This window comes from Agelaius phoeniceus, chromosome 22 (assembly GCF_051311805.1).
Source record: "Agelaius phoeniceus isolate bAgePho1 chromosome 22, bAgePho1.hap1, whole genome shotgun sequence".
Lineage (NCBI taxonomy): Eukaryota > Metazoa > Chordata > Aves > Passeriformes > Icteridae > Agelaius > Agelaius phoeniceus.
Genome location: NC_135286.1, coordinates 2,227,419 through 2,248,958, shown reverse-complemented (window position 1 = coordinate 2,248,958; position 21,540 = coordinate 2,227,419). Strand labels below are relative to the sequence as shown.

At 58.6% G+C, this 21,540-nt stretch overlaps 1 protein-coding gene across 5 annotated transcripts; it reads right to left on the bottom strand.

The window, feature by feature from the left end:
- Positions 1-1,612: 1,612 nt before the first annotated feature.
- RIMS3 (regulating synaptic membrane exocytosis 3) lies at positions 1,613-21,426 on the bottom strand. 5 transcript variants are annotated; one of them, XM_077189589.1, is made up of 7 exons: positions 21,000-21,426; positions 9,235-9,509; positions 7,318-7,459; positions 7,124-7,236; positions 5,941-6,042; positions 5,708-5,847; positions 1,613-4,911 (listed from the first exon to the last, which is right to left on the bottom strand). In XM_077189589.1, the coding sequence occupies exons 2-7, from the start codon at positions 9,458-9,460 to the stop codon at positions 4,699-4,701; spliced, it is 936 nt and encodes a 311-aa protein (XP_077045704.1). In that variant the 5' UTR covers positions 9,461-9,509; positions 21,000-21,426; the 3' UTR covers positions 1,613-4,698. The 5 variants fall into 5 exon arrangements, with proteins under 5 accessions (XP_077045704.1, XP_077045702.1, XP_054504384.1 ...); XM_077189587.1 differs by lacking the exon at positions 21,000-21,426 and adding an exon at positions 19,554-19,669; XM_054648409.2 differs by lacking the exon at positions 21,000-21,426 and adding an exon at positions 19,466-19,623.
- Positions 21,427-21,540: the final 114 nt, after the last annotated feature.

Sequence of the window (21,540 nt, the reverse complement as noted above, 5' to 3'; positions counted from 1 at the left end):
ACCAGTTTGAGGTGGGTCATTCCTGCTGGGGGACTGCAAGGGAAGGAGGGAACGTTTTCCTGGATTTTGGTGTCATTTCATGGCGTTTCCACTTCTCCAGGAGCAGGAGGAACCTCTCCCATGGAGGGCTGCACTTTGTCCTTGTCACCCCCAACTCGTGAGCCAAAACCTTTGGGTTTTCCTCACTCCCAGGTGGAATTTCACTGGGATTCTTCCAGCAGAAAGCCAGGGATGCTTGTGCTGGCAGCTCCCCCAACTCATCCTCATGAAACAAAACCTTTGGGTTTTCCTCACTCCCAGGTGGAATTTCACTGGGATTTTTTCCAGCAGAAAGCCAGGGATGCTTGTGCTGGCCCTGGGGAACACATGGTGGCTCCCCCATCTCATCCTCACAAGCCAAAACCTTTGGGTTTTCCTCACTCCCAGGTGGAATTTCACTGCAGAAAGCCAGGGATGCTTGTGCTGGCCCTGGGGAGTGCACGGTGGCTCCCTCAAGTCATCCCCAGCTCATCCTCATGAAAATCTTTGGGTTCTCCTCATTCCCATGTGGATTTTGACCGTGATTTTTCCAGCAGAAAGCAGCGAAGCCTGTGCTGGCCCCGGCGGCCGCGCTCCGCTGATTCCCCCGCCCCTGCTCCCGTCAGGCAGGGCCGTGGGATGTTCCTGGGATGTTCCTGGCAGCCGGGACGGAGCAGGGAATGCGGGAATGCGGAGGGGGTGGGAAGCTGTGCCCACGCCAGCAGCACAAGGTCCCAGCTCAGCTCCCTGCTCTGCCCACGCTCCTGCTCCGTGCCCGGGATGATCCCACCGCGGCAGAGCTGGAGTTTTTCCCGTCAGAATCGAGTTGGTGAAGCCAGAGGGAAGAGCAGAAGCTTGGAGGAGCAGAAAGCTTCTCAGCTTCTCATCTTGGGGCGCTTTCCCTCGTGGAGAGTCAAAAACCTGGCGCAGGTTGAGCCTCTTGGAATTCTGCTTGCCGTGATTCCATGCTGGCCTCATGGAATTGCTCCGTGCTCAGGAGGGAACATCGAGTCCAAGCCGTTGTTTGCTCCTGTCTCAGTGCTCAGGGCGCTGAGTTTATTCCCCAAACCACCAGAGATCCAGGATCTCCCACATTCCCAGAGATCTCCATCCACGCTCCTCCTCTGAGGAGGATTTCATCCTTCATCCTTCACGGGGAGGGGAAAGGATGAACTTTTCCCCATCCCAGCTCAGCAGGATCCAGACAATTCCCTTCTGGGTGGTTTGGAGATGGCAAAGTCACAGCAGCAGCTCCGAGTCCCCTCCACGGTGGCACCAAAGTTGTGGCAGCGCCGGGTGGATTGGCCACAGCACAGAGTCCTGCTGGCCACGGGCTTGGGGCTGTGGAACCCCAGGTGTGGGTTTGGAGGCCCCAGAGTTGGGGTTTGTAGACCTGCAGATCTGGTTTGTAGACCCCCAAGTTTGGGGATTTGTGGACCCCAAGATTTGGGGTTGTGGAACTTTGGGGTTATGGAACCCCAGGTTTGGGTTGGTGGAGCCCAAGATTCGGGGTTGTGGAACTTTGGGGTTATGGAACCCCAGGTTTGGGTTGGTGGAGCCCCTGGTTTGGGTTGGTGGAGCCCCTGGTTTGGGGTTTGTGGACCCCAAGGTTTAGATTTGTGAACCCTCAGGTTTGGATTCGTGATTGCCCAGATCCGGATTTGTGAACCCCCAAGTTTGGGGTTGCGGACCTCCAGATTTGGGTGGGTGGAACCCCAGATTTGAGTTTGTGGGACACCAAGTTTGGGTTTTTGAGCCCCCAGATTTGGGGTTACGCAACCCCAGAATTGGGGTCGTGGACCTCAAGGCTTGGATTTGTGACCCCTCAGGTTTGGGTGTGTGGACCCCTGGGACTGGATGTACAATCCCCCAGATTTGGACTCGTGGACCCCAGCGTTGGGGTTGAGGACTCCCAGGTTTGGTTTTATGGACCCCCAGGTTTGGGGCTGGGTTTGTGGAGGGAACAGCTTCATCCCAACAGTCTTTTCCTTCGGGTTTGGGTTTGTTCTGCTGTGGCTGAGCTGGTTCTTCATTCCTGGCGCCACCAGGAGAAGCCCAGGTGGGTTTGTTGTGCTCTGTGCATCGTGGAATTCTGCGTTTTGCCAAGAAATAATCCTATAAAAACCCCCAGCCTTGCTGTGGGGTGCTTTGTGGTGAAGACTGAAGGTCAGAGCCAGCCCCGTGAAATTCCCCATGAACCTCTTGTCCTCTTCCAGTCTCCTCAACTTTTGGTGTTGTCGGGATTTTGTTCCTTCTCTCTTGGGAACTGATCCTTCAGGACAGTCATTGGATTTAGGAATATTTGATGAAGAAACCAAGAGTTTCTAGTGGTGTCTCCCCTGAGTAATTTCAGCAAATTTCAATAGGCACCTTCAAAAAAAGCTTCCGTTAATTCCCGGGTTTGCTACAAGAACTGGATCCCATCGGAGGGAACCAAAATGCTGCTTGGAAAAACGAACAAAACGAACAAAAAAAACCCCCCAAAAACGCTCACCCCGCCAAGGAGCTCCTCTGTCTGCCCCCCGAATTCCAGAGCTGCTCTTGAGATGTCCCCCTGGAGAGAACCAGGCTTGGATTCCGCTCCTGCTTGGAATTCAAATATCCAGGAGGGCATCCCAGATCTCCAGAAGGGTGTCCCAACCCCAAGGATGCCCCAGACCTCGAGGGGAGCGTGCTGGAGCCTGGGAAGGGAATCCCAGGACCTGGGAATCTCAGAACTTGGGAATCCCGGAGCTTGGGAGTCCCAGAACTTGGGAAGGGAATCCCAGAGCCCGGGAAGGGAATCCCAGAGCTTGAGAAGGGAATCCCAGAGCCCAGGAAGGGAATCCCAGAGCTTGAGAAGGGAATCCCAGAGCCTGGGAAGGGAATCCCAGAGCCTGAGAAAGGAATCCCAGAGCACAGGAAGGGAATCCCAGAGCTTGGGAAGGGAATCCCAGAGCCCAGGAAGGGAATCCCAGAGCTTGGGAAGGGAATCCCAAAGCCCGGGAAGGGAATCCCAGAGCTTGAGAAGGGAATCCCAGAGCCTGGGAAGGGAATCCCAGAGCCTGAGAAAGGAATCCCAGAGCACAGGATGGGAATCCCAGAGCTTGGGAAGGGAATCCCAGAGCACAGGAAGGGAATCCCAAAGCCTGGGAAGGGAATCCCACAGCTTGAGGAGGACAGCCTGGTCTGGAGGAGGCGGAGGAGGAGATCCCAGCTCCAAGGAGGGCATCTCCAGGAGGGGATCCAAGATCCTGGGAAGGTCATCCCAGCCCTCAGGGAGGGTATCCCAACCCCTGAGGAGGGAATCCCAGCCTTTAAGCACGGCATCCTACTCCAAGGAGGATATTCCAGACCCCAAGAAGGGGTATCCCGACCCCTGAGGAGGGAATGCCAGCCTCGAGGAGAGCATTCCAGACCTCGAGGAAAGCATCCCAACCCCAAGCAGGGGCTTCCCAGACCCCAAGGAGGGACAGCCAGACCTCAAGGAGGACATCCGAGATCCGAGGAGAGCGTTCCAGGCCTCAAGGGGGACATCCCAGCTCCAGGGAGAACATTCTGGCTCCATGGAGAACATCTCAGCTCCAAGGAGAGCATTCCAGACCTCGAGGAGAACATCCCAGCTCCAAGGAGAGCATTCCAGACCTCGAGGAGGACATCTCTGCTCCAAGGAGAACATCCCAGCTCCAAGGAGAGCATTCCAGACCTCAAGGAGAACGTGCCACCCCTCCAGCTGGGAAGGAGGGGTTGGGAGGCGGCCGATCCACCAGGATCCTGGTGTTCCTGCTCCGTTGTGTCGCCTTCTCCCTCCTCCCACGAGGCATTCCCAGAGTTTGTCCTTTGGGTCTGGTTTTGGCCGGACACGAGGAGAAGCCCGGTGGACACCAAGGGGAGGCCAGCGCCCCTTTCCCTGTCCCCTCTTGCTTTGGCAATGGTCACAGGCTACATGCTCCCGGGAAAAACCCAAAAAAAAACCCAAAAATTGGGGGGGAAAAAATTTAAAAAAAAAAAAAAAGGCAGGGAAATGGCCACCAAAAGTGCTGGGAAAGCGACCAAACGGGATGAGCCTGGCAGATGTTCCCGGTCCATCCAGAGTTCTCTTGGGTATTGCAGTGAATGTGTTGTTAGCACGTGGCAAAGCTACATAAGAGAAGATGCTACATTCCTTGGAAAACAAAAAAAATAGTGCTGAGTTGGATCTGTTCTGAGTTCGGTGGGGTTTTCCCCTTGGAAAGCCACCTTTTCCTGGGAGGCAGGGAAAGGGAGACCTCAGGGAGGGCATTCCAGATCCCAAAGAGGCCATTCCCAACCTCGAGGAGAGCATCCCAAACTTGAGGAAACCATCCCAACCCCGAGGCAGGAAAAAGGAACCTCGTCCTCAGCCAGGCTGGGCTGCTCCCAGCAGGGTTGGGGGAGAGCTGGGAGCTCCCAGGACGAGGTCTGGGAACAGTCTGGGCTCGGTGGCAGTCGCAGCCCTCGGGGGGAATTTTCACCTCTCCTTCCCCCCTGCCTCACACCCAGTCCTTGCTCCCTCTCCCTTCCCAGGGAGGGCGTCCAGGGCAGATTTTTTTGTGGGGGAAGGAGATTGAAAATTTAAAAAAAAAAAAAGGGGAAAAAATAAAATAAAAAGAAGGATATTTACAGCTCTCCATGACCAGTTCTGCAAGGTCTCCTTGGATGTCTCCTTGCCCATCCCAGCCTCTACGGGCAGGAGGGGCTGGTGGAGCTCTCCAGGGAGGACTGGGAGAGGCGGCGGGTCAGGGGTCCGATGCTGGAGTCGGCCAGGGAGGAGGTTGGGAAGAGTTTGTACCAGCCCGAGACGGCGCTGGAGAGATCCAGCTCCTCCAGGATGATCTGGGCCATGCCCATGAAGCACTTGTGGTCCATGCGCCCGTAATCGCCCCAGACGATCACCTGCGGGCAGGGAACGGGTGATGGAGCTGGGAGTTGTGGGGAAATCCATGCCCAGATGGGAAATCCCTGCTGGGGTCGGGCTGGGGAAGGTCTGAGGGACGGCAGGAAGGGCTCTGGGGATCCCTGGAATTGCTCCTCTCACCCTGTGAGGGTCGGGAGCTCCTGGCACGGGGCATCCCAGATCCCAAAGAGGGCATCCCAACCTCGAGGAGAGCATCCCAGCCCTGAGGAAAACATCCCAAACTTGAGGAAACAATCCCAACCCCAAGCAGGGCATTCCAGACCTCCAGGAAAACGTCCTGGACCTCAAGGAGAGCATCCCAACCTCAAGGAGATCACTCCAGACCTCAAGGAGAACATCCCAGCCCCAAGGAGAGCATCCCAACCTTAAGCAAGGCATTCCAGACTTTGAGGAGAACATCCCAGACCTCAAGGAGGGCATTCCAGATCCCAAAGAGGTCATTCCAGACCTCAAGGAGAACATCCCAACCCTAAGCAAGGCATCCTAGACCTCAAGGAGAACATCCCAGACCTCAAGGAGAACATCCCAACCCCAGGCAGGGCATTCCAGACCCCAAGAAGGGCACCCAGACCTCAAGGAGAAGGTCCCAGCTCCAAGGAGGGCATCGCAGCCCACAGAAGCTGCGGCTGTCCCATCCCTGGACAGCCTTTCACTTTTCCCTTTTCCCTTTCCCTTTCCCTTTCCCCCTTTCCCTTTCCCATCCCTGGCAGTGTCCAAGGAAAGGCTGGATGGGGCTCAGAGCCACCTGGGACAGGGGAAGGTGTCCCTGCCTACCTGCAGGACTTTGCCCTGGGGACTCTCCTCGAAGAGTAGGGGCTGCTGGTACGAGGGGTCACAGGTTTTCTTCACCACCTTGGTCTTCTTCTTGGCCAGGCAGACGCCGTTCTCCAGCAGGTAAACCTTCACATAGGTGGCTGCCGTGGGAAACAGGGACAAGCAGGGGCATGGAGCAGGATCCTGGGATGATCCCAGCACGGCACCCACCCCCTCCCTCCACAGCCACCTACCAGGGATGCACTTGGAGCCCATCTTTGGGATGAGCCCCCGGGCCTGGATCACGTCCACCTCGAGCTGCCCGTTGCGGTCAGCCATGCCCACGTGGACATCGCCTGCAAGGGGGGACACGCCTTCAGGGCCGTGCCTGATGGTCCCCTCCCCCTGGGGACAGCCACAGCCCCGTGTCCCCATCCCCACTGGGAACGGGGCACCCCCATCCGCACACACAGAGTCCCACTGGATGCCTGGTTTGCTGGGAATTGGGGGCTCAGTGGATGGGAAGGAGCTTGCAGAGATCTGGGTGGGAGCCCCTCCTTCCTCCCCATCAGCTCCATCCCTGTCACTGGGATTTTATCCCTCATGGTGGGAATAAGGCTGGGATTTTCCCAGGCCAGGTGATCCCCAGGAAAATGAGAGGCTGGGACAGGAGGGATCAGGGGCCAGGAATTCTTAGGGGGTCCAACCACACCTCTCCCTTTCCCATTTCCCTTTTCCCTTTCCCCTTTCCCTTTCCCTTTCCCATTTCCCTTTTCCTGTTTCCCTTTCCCCTTTCCCCTTTCCCATTTCCCCTTTCCCTCTTCCCCTTTTCCCTTTCCCCTTTCCCATTTCCCTTTCCCATTTCCCTTTCCCTTTCCCCTTTCCCTTTCCCCTTTCCCTTTCCCCTTTCCCTTTTTCCTTTCCCCTTTCCCCTTTCCCTTCCCCTTTGCCCTTCCCTTCCCTGAACCTCCCTCCTTCTGGGATTTACTCAGGACCAGCTCCCAGTACCGCAGGGACAGAGGGGACAGGACTGGGGACACCAGGCAGCTCTGGCCATTCCCAGCATCTCCAGCCCAGGCAGATCAGGGGTCACCTTGGGATGTGTCCCCAGCTGCTGCTGCTGGCTGGGAATTCACACTTGGGGCGCAACTTTTGATCCCCATTTGGGATTTCAGAGGGAAAAGAGGGGACAGAGGGGAGGGTTGGCTCCAGGATGCTTGTAAAGGAAGCCCAGGGATGAGGAAGCCCCGGGAAAAGGCAGAGCCGCTGCTTCCCAGGGATGCCCTGCCCTGAGCCCTGCTCCCCTGCATGGGGCAGAGCATCCCCAAGCATCCCGGGATGGGCTGGGATGGAGCCCTGGGGAGAAATACGCGGCCTCTTGGAATAAACACGCGGCCTTTTCCCCTCTTCCCTGCCTCCGGAGCGTCCCCTGCTCACCCATCGGGGGCGTCGCCAGGGTCTGCCGCCCCACGAGCTGCCCCGGCCCCAGCCCGTCGAGGAAATCGCTGAACTGGCTCTCGGCTCCCAGCCGCGTGGTGGGGAAGATGAACCTGCAAAAGATTTTCATGGAGCATCCCCCTCTGCCGGGAGGGGTGCCCGGCTCCCCTCCCGATGCCCGCCCCGTTCCTTACGTGCCGTCGGAGCTGTTGCTGTTGGTGCTGCCGTCCGTGGACTCCCGGCTGCCCTGCCGGGTCACCCTGGTCCTCATCTCCACGGCGATGCCGGTCTCGGTGCTCCTGCGGATGGTGCTGCGCAGCTTTTTGGGGCCGCCCTCTGGAATTGGAGACGGGATCAGCTCCAGCTCCTGCCCCCAGCCCTTCCCTGCCTTCCTGCCTTCCTGGTTTCCATCATTCCAGGGAGTTGTGCGCCGTTCCCTGGGTGAATCCCCACGGGATCCTGCACGGACACACCCCGGTGCGGCAGGAGAGGAGAGCCAGGGGCTGGCTCTGTGTCCCCATGTCCCCGTGTCCCCATTCCATCTGCCACAGCCTCACTCTGTCCCAGTTTTGGATGGCTGAGGGTCCCCTCTGCAACTGAGACCTGCCCCGCTCACCCCACAAGAGCTGGCACCGTCCTTTGGCCTCCAAAGTGCCCATGCCAGAGGGGACAGGACCCCACAATGCCACAGCCACAACGCTCCTGATGTCCCCTTTATCCACCCTCCCTGTGCCCCTGTCCCCATGCCAGAGGGGACAGCAATCCCCGATGTCAGAGCCTCCCGATGTCCTCTTTCTCCATCCCCTTGTCCTCCAAAATCCCTGTCCCCATACCAGAAGGGACAGCCTGCAATGCCACAGTGCCAACACTGCCTGATGTCCCCTGGGCTTCCAAAATCCCTGTCCCCACACCAGACGGGACAACCTGCAATGCCACAGCACCAATGCTGCCTGATGTCCCCTTTCTCCACCCTCCCTGTGCCCCTGTCCCCATGCCAGAGGGGACAGCAATCCCCGATGTCAGAGCCTCCCAATATCCCCTTTCTCCATCCCTTTGTCCTCCTGTCCCCATACCAGAGGGGACAACCTGCAATGCCACAGCGCCAACGCTGCCTGATGTCCCCTTTCTCCACACCATTGGCTCCCAAAATCCCTGTCCCCATGCCAGAGGGGACAATCCGCAGTGCCACAGGTGTGGGCACAGCCCCAACACCACCTGATGTCCCCTTTCCTCCACCCCGCTCCCCGCCACGTGTCCCTGGTGGTGGCAGATGGCAGCAGGAGGAGGAGGAGGATGGCACGAGCGGCCACCCCTGGCACTGTCCCCAGGCCCTGCTGTGTGACCATGTGTGAGTGGTGGCATCGCCAGCTTTGTCCTGCTCGTTCAGGGCTGTCCCCACGCAAGGGTTTGCCCGGTCCTGGCAGCTCCCTGGAACTGCCTTAAAATTGAGGGAAAAATTAACTGGGGAGTGATTGAAGCTGTTAGAATTGCAAAATGTATATAATTATAATTATATTACGATATAATATTATAATATATGCCTTATATATATAATATTATATTATATATATTTATAATATGTTATGCACATATTATAAATATATATTATATAATATACAATATATAATATGCATATATTATATAATATATTATATTGATATAATACATAATATATAATATATAATATATAATATATTATATATTATATATAATATTATATAATGTTCATTATTATAAGGCATTTAGGTGCCATTTTTGGAATGTCATTTTTAGGTGTCATTTTTTTGGGGTGTCATTTTCAGATGCAATTTTTAGACCCCTCCATCACACGTGGGCAACCAAATCCTGCCTGGCGGCCACCTCAAACCCCACGAGGGGGATCAGGGTGGCCTCTCACTAGTCTGGTTGAGCTGCAGGGTCATTTTTTGTTAGGTCACATTTTTGGGTGTAGTTTTCAGGTGCCATTTTTTTGGGGCGCCATTTTTTGGGCGTAACTTTCAGGCGCCATTTTCTCAGGCGCCATTTTTAGACCCCTCCATCGCACGCGGGCAACCAAATCCTGCCTGGCGGCCGCCTCAAACCCCAAGAACACGATCAGGGCGGCCTCTCACCGGTCTGGTTGAGCTGCAGGGTGCTCTTGCTCCACTGGGACAGCCCCACGATGGCCACCATCTTGGCGCCCAGGCTGGAGCGTCGCTTCTTGCTGGCGGTGACGGTGACGGAGACGGAGTCGGCGCTGCCGCGCGCGCTCTTCTCCAGGCTGTACATCTCGCCGCTGATGCTGGAGCTGCGCACCACATTCCTGGCGGATGAGGAGCTGGCATCCCCGTTGAACATGGTCAGCGCGCCCGCCGGCACCGGCACCGGCTCTGCTGCCCGGGATCAGCTGCGGGGACAAGTTGGGGACGTTCACAGCGGTTGTGGCTTTGTCCCCATGGGGATGGGTGGTGCCGTCGAAGGGTTAAAAAAGCCAGGAAGTTCAGGTGGCACAACCCACGGAGAGGTGGAAATTAGGGAAATGTTTTCCCGCTGGGAACTCCCCAGGCTCCCTCAGGAGCATTCCCGAGGCTGCCAGAGCTCCAGGGATGCACAGGGATGGGATTTTGGGGTGTCTGTGCAGGACCTGGGGTTGGACTGGGTGATCCTTATGGGTTCCTTTAATCTCAGTATATTCCAAGATTTTTTCCCCCACCCATAGGAGCAGCAGGAAGGGAATTCCCCAGGTCCCTCAGGAGCATTTCCAAGGATGCCAAAGGATGGGATTTTGGGGTGTCTGTGCAGGACCTGGGGTTGGACTGAATTATTCTTGTGGGTTCCTTTAATCTCAGTATATTCCAAGATTTTTTCCCCCACCTATGGGAGCAGGAAGGGGTCAGGAACCCTGGGGTGAACATCCAGCCCTGCCTCAGCTCCCTGCAGGACCCAGACACTCCCAGCATCCAGGAGACACCTGGATGAGCAGAAGGCTCTGAGTGCCACCAACCTGCCCAGCCAGGGGTGAGGGGTCCCTTGGGTACAGCCCCATCCACCCCTGAGGCCATCCAAAATCACATCCAGCCAAACATCTCCACATCTGCACATCTCCAGGTGATGGGATGGGAATCCCTGGATGGGAGCACTAGGGGTGGATGGCAGAGCTCCCACACGGCCCTGCTGCCTTCCCTTGGCCATGAATATTTAAACTCCAGCAGGATGGAGCATCCATCTTCCAGGGAAAGGTGAATTATTAACTGCAGGCCAAGTGAAGCCACTTTGTGATAATGGATGGAGGCAGCGCCTGGAAAAATGTTTCCCTTTCAGGAGAGAGGGATGGGGAGTGGGGCAGGGTGGGGGCTCTGCTGGGATGAGACCTGATGGGAATCATGGATGAGACCTGGCAGGAGCTGTGGGATCAGCTCCAGCACTGCTGAACTCGTGCATTTATCAATGGCAGGGCGGAGCGGGTGATTAGTCATTAATATCATTAATATCATTAATTAGCTCCCTCCTGGCTGGGGTTTTCCCTCCTGGCTCTGCCCAGGCATTGACCCACGGCCTTGCCCCCACTCCTGGTGCCTGGGGGGGCTCAGCACTGACCCCCCAGCTCCAGAGGGATGGAGGCCTTGGATAAAGCCATTGGTGTGGGATGAGCTTCAGCTCCAGAGGGATGGATCCTCTGGGATAAAGCCATTGGTGTGGAATGTATCCCAGCTCCAGAGGGGTGGATCCTCTGGGATAAAGGCATTGGTGTGGGATGTATCCCAGCTCCAGAGGGATGGATCCTCTGGGATAAAGCCATTGGTGTGGGATGTATCCCAGCTCCAGAGGGATGGATCCTCTGGGATAAAGCCATTGGTGTGGGATGTATCCCAGCTCCAGAGGGAGGGATCCTCGGGATAAAGCCATCACTATGGGATGTATCCCAGCTCCAGAGGGGTGGATCCTCTGGGATAAAGCCATCGGTTTGGATGAGCCCCAGCTCCAGAGGGGTGGATCCCTTGGATAAAGCCATCACTATGGGATGTATCCCAGCTCCAGAGGGGTGGATCCCTTGGATAAAGCCATCACTATGGGATGTATCCCAGCTCCAGAGGGGTGGATCCCTTGGATAAAGCCATCAGTTTGGATGAGTCCCAGCTCCAGAGGGATGGAGCCATTGGCATCAGGTGCAATCCCAGCTCTGGATCTGCCCCATCACAGCCCCGTGCTGATGTCCAGCACCTCCTCGAGGAGGGGTCAGGGCTGATCTGCTGCCCTGGGGACCTTTGGGGTGGCACTTCCCAATGCCACCCACCACTCTCAGGCTCCAAACCTGCTGCAGTCCCTGAGCTTTCCCTTAGGCTGCACCTGACACAGGGAATGGATCCCAAACACTTCCCCATGCCTCAGTTTCCCCACCAGCAATCCTGGCTTAGGCTGTGCCTGAACAAATACAAATCCCTCTGCACGAGGGCTCAGCCAGGCCCAGCCCAGGCCCCTCCACGCTCCAGGTGAGAAATCCCTGTGACAACCCAGCCCAGGAGAGCACACAGGGCTCCTGCTGCTGTTCCCCACCGGCTACTCCAGCCGCCCAGAGAGCACCAGGCTCTGGTGGGAGCAAATTAGATCAGGAGAGCAGAGCGCTAATGGGATCATTTCCAATGCAACACACACAGGGATAATCCACTGCAAAGGAAGCCGAGCAGCTCCTCAGCCCGAAGGGAGGATTTGCTTTCCCCTGCCCGTGATTTTACCCCGTATCTCCCTGCACAATCTGTTTCTGCCCAGAGTGGGTGCTGGGTGGGGGGTTCAGGGGTGCCTGGTGCTGAGATGAGCTGGGCTGGAGATTGAGTGCTGGAGACTGTGGCTGTCACGGCTGAGCTGGCCTTGGCACGGCCACAGCATCCTTGGCAGGGCCACAGCATCCTCAGTATGGCCACAGAATCCTCAGTACGGCCACAGCACCCTCAGTATGGCCACAGCATCCTTAGTATGGCCACAGAACCCTCAGTATGGCCACAGCATCCTCAGTATGGCCACAGCACCCTCAGTATGGCCACAGCATCCTCAGTATGGCCACAGCACCCTCAGTATGGCCACAGCACCCTCAGTATGGCCACAGCACCCTCAGTATGGCCACAGAATCCTCAGCACCACCACAACATCCTTGGCATGGCCACAGCATCCTGAGCACCACCACAGTGCCCTCAGCATGGCCACAGCAACCTCAGTATGGTCACGGCATCCTCAGTATCACCACAGTGCCCTCAGCACTACCACAGTGCTGTCAGCACGGCCACAGCATCCTTGGTGCCACCACAGCATCCTCAGCACCACCACAGCATCCTCAGTATGGCCACAGTGCCCTCAGCATGGCTACAGCATCACTGATGCCACCACAGCATCCTTGGTGCCACCACAGCATCCTCAGCATGGCCGCAGCATCTCTGGCATGGCCACAGCACCCCTGATGCCACCACAGCACCCTTGGCACAGTAACAGCATCCTTGGTACAATCACAGCATCCTTGGTGCCACCACAGCATCCTCAGCACGGCCACAGAATCTCTGGCATGGCCACAGCACCCTTGGTACCACCACAGCACCCTCGGCATGGCCAAGGCATCCTCAGTATCACCACAGCATCCTCAGTATCACCACAGCATCCTTGGTGCCACCACAGCACCCTTGATGCCACCACAGCACCCTTGATGCCACCACAGCATCCTCAGCATGGGCACAGCATCCTTGGTGCCACCACAGCACCCTTGATGCCACCACAGCATCCTCAGCATGGCCACAGCATCTCTGGCTTGGCCACAGCATCCCTGATGCCACCACAGCATCCTTGGTACCACCACAGCCCCCTCGATGCCACCACAGCCCCCTCAGCCCGCTCTGTCCCTGCCCCGGCTCCCCCTTCCCGGCAGCGCGGGGGGAGTCAGGAACCGCAGAGCTTTCCCCTCCAACACCCATTTCCCCTTGCCCTCCGTGTATTTATTCCCCGGCTCCCGATCCAGGGATGCTCGGAGCCATCCCCGTGACGCCGCATCCAGCCCGCTCCATGGGAACCGCGCTCCGAGCTCCCGGGGCAGCGCCGCAGCCCCCGCAGCGCTCACCGCCACCGCGCTCCGTCCTTGCGGGAGACAACGAGCACCGGCAGCCCCGGGGAGTTCCCCGGCGAGCCCGAGGGATGCACGGAGCCCGCGGACAGCACCGGGAGCCGTGTCATGGCTGGAGCATCCCCGGTGGATGAGCGCAAGCGGCAGGAAAATCGGGATCCCTGTTGCGTGCGGATGGCGGGGGCCGAGCTCTGCCCCTCCCCGCTGGTGGCACCCCAAAAAAATATGAAAAGAAAATAAGAGATGGAGGCGTCTTACCGGCCCTGCGCCGGGGAGGAGGAGGAGGAGGAGGAGGAGGAGGAGGCTCGGCTCAGCTTCCCAGCCCCATCCCGGCCGGATCCGGAGGGTGCCAGGGCGGGTGAAGCTTTCCAGGGTTCTGGAGAGCCGGGGCTGTGCTGGCGCTGCTTCAGCATCTCCCTCAGCATCTCCATGGTTACACGGCTGACCCAGTTCTCCTCCCAGCCCCGAGCAGGGCCACAGTGGTCCAGCGGGGTGGGATGGGCTGGGAGCATCCCTGGGCTGGGATTCAGGGAGCTGATGACCCCCCCTGGATCCCTACAGAGGGCAGGGATGGGAAAAGTGGGGCTCAAGGCAGGACAGGAGGCCGCAGGTGACTGGGCAGTGCCAGGGGGGCTGCAAATGTGGGAAGGGACAGCCTGGGGCTGGGAGGCAGTGCTGGCCCCAAATATGGCACAGAAACAGGAATGAGGGGCAAAATGTTGATGGGAAAAGTGGGTGCCTTGGGAAAAGCTCTGGAGAAGGAGGGAACAGCCCTGCAGGTGCCCCCACACAGGTGGGAAAGGAGGAGGAGGAGGAGGAAGGTGCTAAATGAGCACGGTGGGGGTGGCTGGGAACGCTGCCTTGCCAGGGAAGGAGGCAGAGGGATTTTGGGAGCTGTTTGCTCCCTCAAAACCACCAAGGGAAAAACGGGGCTGTAAAAAACCCTGGCACTGGGACAGGAGGTTCTTCCTGTCCTTGTGAGGCTGGGGCTGCCTCGAGCCTGGAAAGAAAGCGCTGAAAACTGTGCATGTCTGGAGCAGGTAGGTCCTAAAATCAGCTTTTTTTGGGGAATAAAAAGGTTGCCAGAGCTGCCACCCCAAGGCCCTGTCTAGGCAACAGCACACCAGGACAAGCTGCAGCATCCCAGCTCCCACACACCTGCTCCTGCAGGAATTTGGGAATAAGGCAAGGCTTATTTCCCCTAAAAGTATTTCATTCTAATTAATTGCTTCAGCTTTGATAGGCAGCTGCTTGTATAATTTTAATTGCCCAACAAGGGCTATAATTGGGTGCACGTGAGCTGGGAATTTGGGAGGAACTCCAGGTCCTGGAATTCAGCTTCTCCTGGCTCAGGCAGGTTAGCAAAGTTCTGTCCTGGCTGGGATTTGCTGCAGGTGCAGCGTTATTGCTGCATCAGCTTAAAATTAAAGGATGGGGTCCAAATGTGCTCCATTCCTTGGAAAAGTTGGGAAGTTTGGATGGGGCTGTGCACTGGGAGCACCAGAGGGACCCAGATTGGGAGCACCAGTGGGATCCAGGCTGGGAGCATCACTGCAATCCAGACTGGGAGCACCACTGGAACCCAGGCTGGGAGCACCAGAGGGACCCAGGCTGGGAGCACCAGTGGGATCAAGGCTGGGAGCACCACTGGGATCCAGGCTGGGAGCATCACTGGAACCCAGACTGGGAGCATCACTGGAACCCAGACTGGGAGCACCAGTGGGACCCAGGCTGGGAGCACCACTGGGATCCAGGCTGGGAGCACCACTGGGATCTAGGCTGGGAGCACCACTGGGATCCAGACTGGGAGCACCAGTGGGATCCAGGCTGGGAGCACCACTGGGATCCAGGCTGGGAGCACCAGTGGGACCCAGGCTGGGAGCACCAGTGGGATCCAGGCTGGGAGCACCAGTGGGATCCAGGCTGGGAGCACCACTGGGATCCAGGCTGGGAGCACCACTGGGATCCAGGCTGGGAGCCACAACCCAGCATGGGATCTCCAGGCAGCAGCGACACAGGAGAAATGTCCCATGGGAATCTTCCTGAGTCCTGCTGTGTCCAAACACACCTTGGTCATGGCAATTCCCTTTCCATGCCCATTCCCAGAGGATGTGTCCACTTCCGGATGCCACAGCTCCAGGAGGATCCAGTGGGATCCTCCATGGGGAACCAGTGTGACACAGAGTCCTCCTGCTCCCACTTTGTGCCCATCTTCCACTGGGAAGGTGGGACAGGTGTGGAATTCCAGGCCATCCATGCTGGAGCCCTTCCTGGTGGGGAAGGGGTGCAGGACAGCAGAAGCTGCGCCCTGGCCACGCTGTCCCTGTCCCCCGTGTCCCTGCGTGACGTCCGCGCCCGGTTAAATCAGATCTGTGCTGAATCCCAGCGTTTCCTTGGCAACATCAAGGAATCCGAGGAGCAAAAGCCACCCAGCAGGGCCAGGCTGGGGGACAGCCAGCGTCCACTGAGCCCAACTGGCCACCAGAGCCACGGGGACACTGCGGCAAGCACCAGCCATTCCCGATGGTCCAACCCATCCTGGAGATAATCCAGAGCATGGATAATCTGCTCTGGTGGCACCTCGGTGCTGGCCGTGGCCACCACGGGCAGCTGGGGACGGAGCAGGACCTGGCTGGGGACACACAGGAGCTGGCACTGTGGGCAGTGGGACGCTGCAGCCACGTGGCCCCAAAAACTGGGGCAGCTCTGTGGGGATGCAAGAAACCTGGGATGGGTTTGGAATGGGATGGCCCCACTCAGATCCTGCCCCTTGTCCTGGTGGCACTGAGGGCTGGCAGGGCCGTGCCAGGCTGGGGCTGATGTCCCTGGCACAGAGGGAAGGGGGAGAGGAGCTTTTCCCGTTCCGGCTGCCGCTGCCTTTCCGGCTCCGAGCTCTGCAATGCAGCTCGCACGGCTCGGCTGCTGTGTGTGAATCCCATCAATATTTCATGGAGCTGCTTCCTCCAGGGGAAGGGCTGCTCTCAGCTCTGGCTTTCTGCTGCTCCTACCAGCAGGGAACATCTGATTTCCTTCCAGCAGCACCCAGCAGATCGCCCTGGTCCTCCCCGTTCCACATTGGCAAATATCCCTGAGCCTTCCGGGAGCTCTGGATCCTGAAATCCCTCAGGTGCCACCCTCGCCCGCTGGCACCTGCCCAGTGCTCCTGGGGTCTCCAGGGATGAGCCACCAGCTCCAGGATGGGTCACCAAACCCGGCCACATCCCCAAATCCACATCCAGCAGCAGGATGTGCCAAGAGCCTGGCTGGATCTGACATTCCCTGCCCAGCCACATCCATCTCACAGATCCCAGCTGGCTCTCGAGCCCAGCAGGAGCCGGGGGTGAGCAGCTTTGTTTGCAGAAAAAGTTGCTTTTTTAACTGCTAAGGCTGCACAATTATCCCCGAGCTTCTTCAGGGATCAGCAAGAAAACTTGGGAAGAGTTTTGGGAGCCGGAGCGATGCCAGGAGAGGGCAGAGCCTGCGGCAAACGCCCCTCGCTGTGGCACGGGGAGCTGGGGTGGCTCTCTGGGGGTGGCAGCAGCTCCTGCACCCCTGGAAGAGCAGGAGGATGGGATGAAGGACACGGGATGATCCCAGCAAGGTGCTGTGCCCCAGAGCACTTGTGAGAAGATAAGGCCAAAAGCTCTGGTGTTGCTTCACCACCCAACAACTAAAATCTGCACAGTTCCCAATTTTCGGAGTGCAACTTCCATCTCCAGGAGTCTTTTTGTCTGTGGAAAGGATGAGGAGGCTGGAGAGGCTCCCAGCAGAGCATCCCAGGATGAGGAAGGAGCTCCTGATCCCAGCAGGCAGCAGGAGGAGTGGGGCTGTCAATCCCTTCCCAATAATTCCTAACTGAGGCTCTCTCCCTGCTCGTGGAGATGTGACAAAACATTTGAAGTGCCTTGACAGGGACGCCAAGAGCTGCTGTCACACAGCTCCAGTTTTAATCAGCAGGAAAATTAGGGATTTTCATCACCTTAAACTGCATTTTGTATCCGTGTGAGGCTCCCCAAAGGGCTGTGCTGCAGTGGGAGCCCACAGAGAGCTGAGCTCCAGGGATGGATGGAAGGGGGGGATTCACCCCCGGATTTGGGGCCAAGCTGCCGCAATGTCACCCTCTGTCCCTGTCCCACAAAGGCTGGAATGGGGACAAAGCGAGAGGCTGGAGTGTGGGAGGTGGCAGGAGTTTGGCCTCACAAAGGGAGGTGGGAGATGGAACAGAGGGAGAGAGAGGTGTGAGCACAGCGGGAGTGGCCTTGGGGAGGCGTCGGTGCGGGAGGAAACGGGCACAGGAGAACTGGGCTGGAGAGCAGAGCAGAGAGCAGCCAGGGATGGTTTGGGAGTGAAAACAGGGATGAAACCAGGGATGGTTTGGGGATGAAACCAGGGATAAAACCAGGGATGGTTTGGGAGTGAAACCAGGGATGGTTTGGGAGCAGCCAGGTGAAGAAACCAGGGATGGTTTGGGAGCAGCCAGGGGATGAAACCAGGGATGGTTTGGGAGTGAAAACAGGGATGGTTTGGGAATGGCCGGGGAATGAAACCAGGGATGGTTTGGGAGCAGCCAGGGGAAGAAACCAGGGATGGTTTGGGAGCAGCCAGGAGATGAAACCAGAGATGGTTTGGGAATGGCTGGGGGAGGAAAGCAGGGATGGTTTGGAAATGGCCGGGGATAAAAGCAGGGACAGTTTAGGAGCAGCCAGGGGATGAAACCAGGGATGGTTTGGGAGAAGTCAGGGCATCAGGCAAGGATGGTCTGGGAGCAGCCAGGAGATCAGGCAGGAATGGTTTGGGAGCAGCCAGGGGATCAGCCAGGGATGGTTTAGGAACAGCCAGGGGACATAAACAGGGATAATTTGGGAATGGCCAGGGGATGCAGCCAGGGGTGGTTTGGGAGCAGCCAGGAGATCAGGCAGGGGTGGTTTGGGAGCAGCCAGGGCTGGTTTGGGCAGGTGCTCCCTTGCCCTGGGGTGGAAGAACACCCCCAGGCTCCCGTGCCTGGCAGCAAAGCCCATCCCGTGCTCCCAGAGGATCCGCAGCCTCCCGCCCCCAGCTCACAATGGAAACACGCAGCACAGCCCTGGGGTGTTCCCTGGGCACCCTGACATGGGGGTTCAGCCTTGGAAGCCCCTTTCCCATGGGTCCCAGACCGTCACAGAACCCATCAAACCCCTGAGGGTGGGCACTGCCCACCACAGAGCCCCCTCAGGCTCCTGAGGGTGGGCACTGCCCACCACAGAGCCCCCTCAGACCCCTGGAATGGGCACTGCCCACCACAGAGCCCCCTCAGACCCCTGGAATGGGCACTGCCCACCTCAGAGCCCCTCACAGCCACCACCTCCCGTGGGGGCCACCCTCAGTGCCAGCTCCCACATAGTGGCCCTGGGGACCATTTTGGGGCACAGAGGGGACCCTGCGGCCAGCCAGCCCTGAGCCCCTCGGGGTGCCAGGGTGATGCCCACGCTGCCCTCGGGCTGTCCCCACTTGTTGTCGCCCTGGTTGTGGCACGAGGGAGCAGCACAGGAGCTCTGCCCATCCCAGGGCATGGTCTCACTGCTCCTCGCCCCTTCCTGAACAATTTTGCCTCCAGAACCGACCCCAGCACCTGCCCCAAACCCCACGGAAGGCGGAGGAAGCTCTGGATGAAGGAAGAGGCAAATCCACGCACAAATCCCGGGCTGGAGCCGCCGGGAAGCCGCGGGACGAGCTGAGCCCGGTGCGATGCCCCGGGGCAGACCCTGCCCAGGACCCTCCCCGCTTCTCCCGGTCCCTATCCCGGTTTTCCCGGCGCTGGGACCGGCGTGCACGGGACGGGCTTGACGTCAACGGGCTTTCAGCGGGATGATGGATGGCACGGGAAGGCGCTCCCGGTGCCGAGCCGCCGGCCGGGAAGCGCTGCCCGCCCCGCACCGGGAAAGGCTCCGGGGAAGCGGCCCGGGGAGCCCTCGGGAACGGGGGGAGCGCGGCCGCAGCTCCCCCGTTTTCGGCGCAGCGATGAATTTGGGGGGGTTCGCATCGCGGCTCGGAGCCTGGGCGATGATTTAGGGGCGCCATGGGGCATGGGGGGACCCCGGTGTTGTCCCCACGGCGGGGTCGAGACCCCTCGCGTCCTCCTCCCGGAGCTCCCATCCCGCTGCTCCCCGGTAGCACAACCGCGCCGGGCATCCCCAAATTCACCATCTCCAAATTCACCATCCCCAAATTCACCATCCATCCCCAAATTCACCATCCCCAAATTCACCATCCCCAAATTCATTCACCTTCCCCGGGGATGCTGCGGGGCAGGTGCGGCCCCGGTGGCCGCGGGGTTGTCGCGGCTGTCCCGGAGCCCCACGGGCACTCACTCACCGCTGCCGCCGCCGCCGCCGCCGCCCGTGCCCGCTCCTCCCCCGGCCCCGGCGGGCTGCTGGGAGCGGCGGGCGGGGGAGCCCCGGGCCCGGCCCCGACGGCCCGGGCGGAGCGGAGCGGAGCGGGACCGGCAGCTCCCCGGGGAAGCCGAAGGGCAGCGGCAGGAGCGCGCAGCCATCAGGTGGGTGCTGAGGGGTGATGGAAGGAGCGGCCGGTCCCCAGGAGGCTCCAGATGGACATTGCAGCCTTCAAGTGGATCCTGCAGGAAGGAGCTGGACCCTAAAAATCTCCAGCTGGACCCTACATCCTTCAGCTGGAGTATGGATCCATTAACCAGAGCTTGGGAGCCACCAGATGGATCCTAAAGCCAGCAATTGAACCCCAAGAGCCACCTGAGGGATCCTACACCCAGCAATTGAACCCCAAGAGCCTCCAGATGGACCCTACACCCAGCAATTCAACCCCAAGAGGCACCAGCTGGACCCTAAATCCAGCAATTGAACCCCAAGAGCCACCAGATGGATCCTACACCCAGCAATTGAACCCCAAGAGCCTCCAGATGGACCCTACACCCAGCAATTCAACCCCAAGAGGCACCAGCTGGACCCTAAATCCAGCAATTCAACCCCAAGAGCCTCCAGATGGAGTCTGCACCCTTCAATCAGACCCTACAGCCATCAGTTGAACCCCAAAGGCTCCAGCTGCACTCTATACCCATCAACTGGACCTTACACCCATTAACCAAACCCCAAGAGCCTCCAGTTGGACCCTACACCCACCAGCTGGACCCCAAAAGCCTCAGGTTGAACCCTACACCCATCAATTGGACTTTGCACCCATTAATTGGACCCCAAGAGCCCCCAGCCAGAGCCTACACCCATCAACGGGACCCCAAGAGCCTCCAGTTGGACCCTACACCAAACAACTGGACCCTACACCCGTCAAACAAACCCCAAAGCCCCCAGTTGAACCCTACACCAAACAACTGGACCCTACACCCATCAAACAAACCCCAAAGCCCCCAGCCAGACCCTACACCAAACAACTGGACCCTACACCCATCAAACAAACCCCAAAGCCCCCAGCCAGACCCCAGACCCCCCCAGCTGCAGCTCAAAACCCTCCAGCTGGGCCCTCCAGGCACCAGTTGGACTCTGGGGCTGCCACCTGCCCCTTCTGTCCCAGTTGGACCCCAAGAGCAGTCGCCAACCCCCTCCCTGCTGTCCCCTGGACCCCAAGAGTCCCCAGCCAGAGCCTCGGGACCTCGGAGCCGGAGCCCCCAGCTGATCCTGCTCAGCTGGGCTTTGGGAATCCCACTGCAGCAGCCATGGGGACACCGTGGGGACACCATGGGGACACTGTGGGGACACTGGGGTGCCCTGGACGCTGGTGAGGGAGGAGGTTTGGGCGCAGAGGCGGCGGTTCCAGCACTGCCCTTGGACTCACCTTGGCTGCCGGGATCCAAACACCGATTTCCCTCTAGGCAGCGTCTCCCTGCTCCCGGTGAATTCCTCCGGGGTGAATTCCTCCTCTCCCTGCGTTGCCTCTGCCGGCTGACATGGAGCCACGTGCCAGGAGCAAAGCCTCCTTCACCGCCTTTAACTCTGTCCCTCCCTAAAATCCCATCGCAATTCCCAGCTCCCCATCCCATGGGCAGCACCTGGGGCTGCACGGGGCATTCCCAGTGCTGGGATTAGGGCCTGGCTGGGGAGAGATTTGGGATCGGGGTGGTTCAGTGAGTGCAAGCATCCATGGGTGCAGGGAGGATGTGGGATAATTCCCTCCTGTGCTGGAGGGAAAAACTGGGATGCAGCAGGAAAGCTGGTTCAGGAACAGGAATAGCTGAAAGAACTAAATATGGAAACTTGGATAAACCAGCGCTGAAGGAGGGAGATGGTTTCCTAACGGGATTCAAAGCATATAAACAAACTCAGGGAGGAGGGAGGTTGTCCAGAGGGGCCTTGGTGAGGAAGAGTTTGGAAAACCA

What these genes read in the sequence shown, in the direction of transcription:
- RIMS3 (XM_077189589.1), bottom strand. Translation starts at nt 9,460, where the DNA reads ATGTTCAACGGGGATGCCAGCTCCTCATCCGCCAGGAATGTGGTGCGC. An exon ending in CCTGCAGCTCAACCAGACCG is followed by an intron (nt 7,460 to 9,234) that starts GTGAGAGGCCGC and finishes CTCCAATTCCAG; the next exon opens with AGGGCGGCCCCAAAAAGCTG. An exon ending in CCTGGCGACGCCCCCGATGG is followed by an intron (nt 6,043 to 7,123) that starts GTGAGCAGGGGA and finishes CCCCCCTTGCAG; the next exon opens with GCGATGTCCACGTGGGCATG.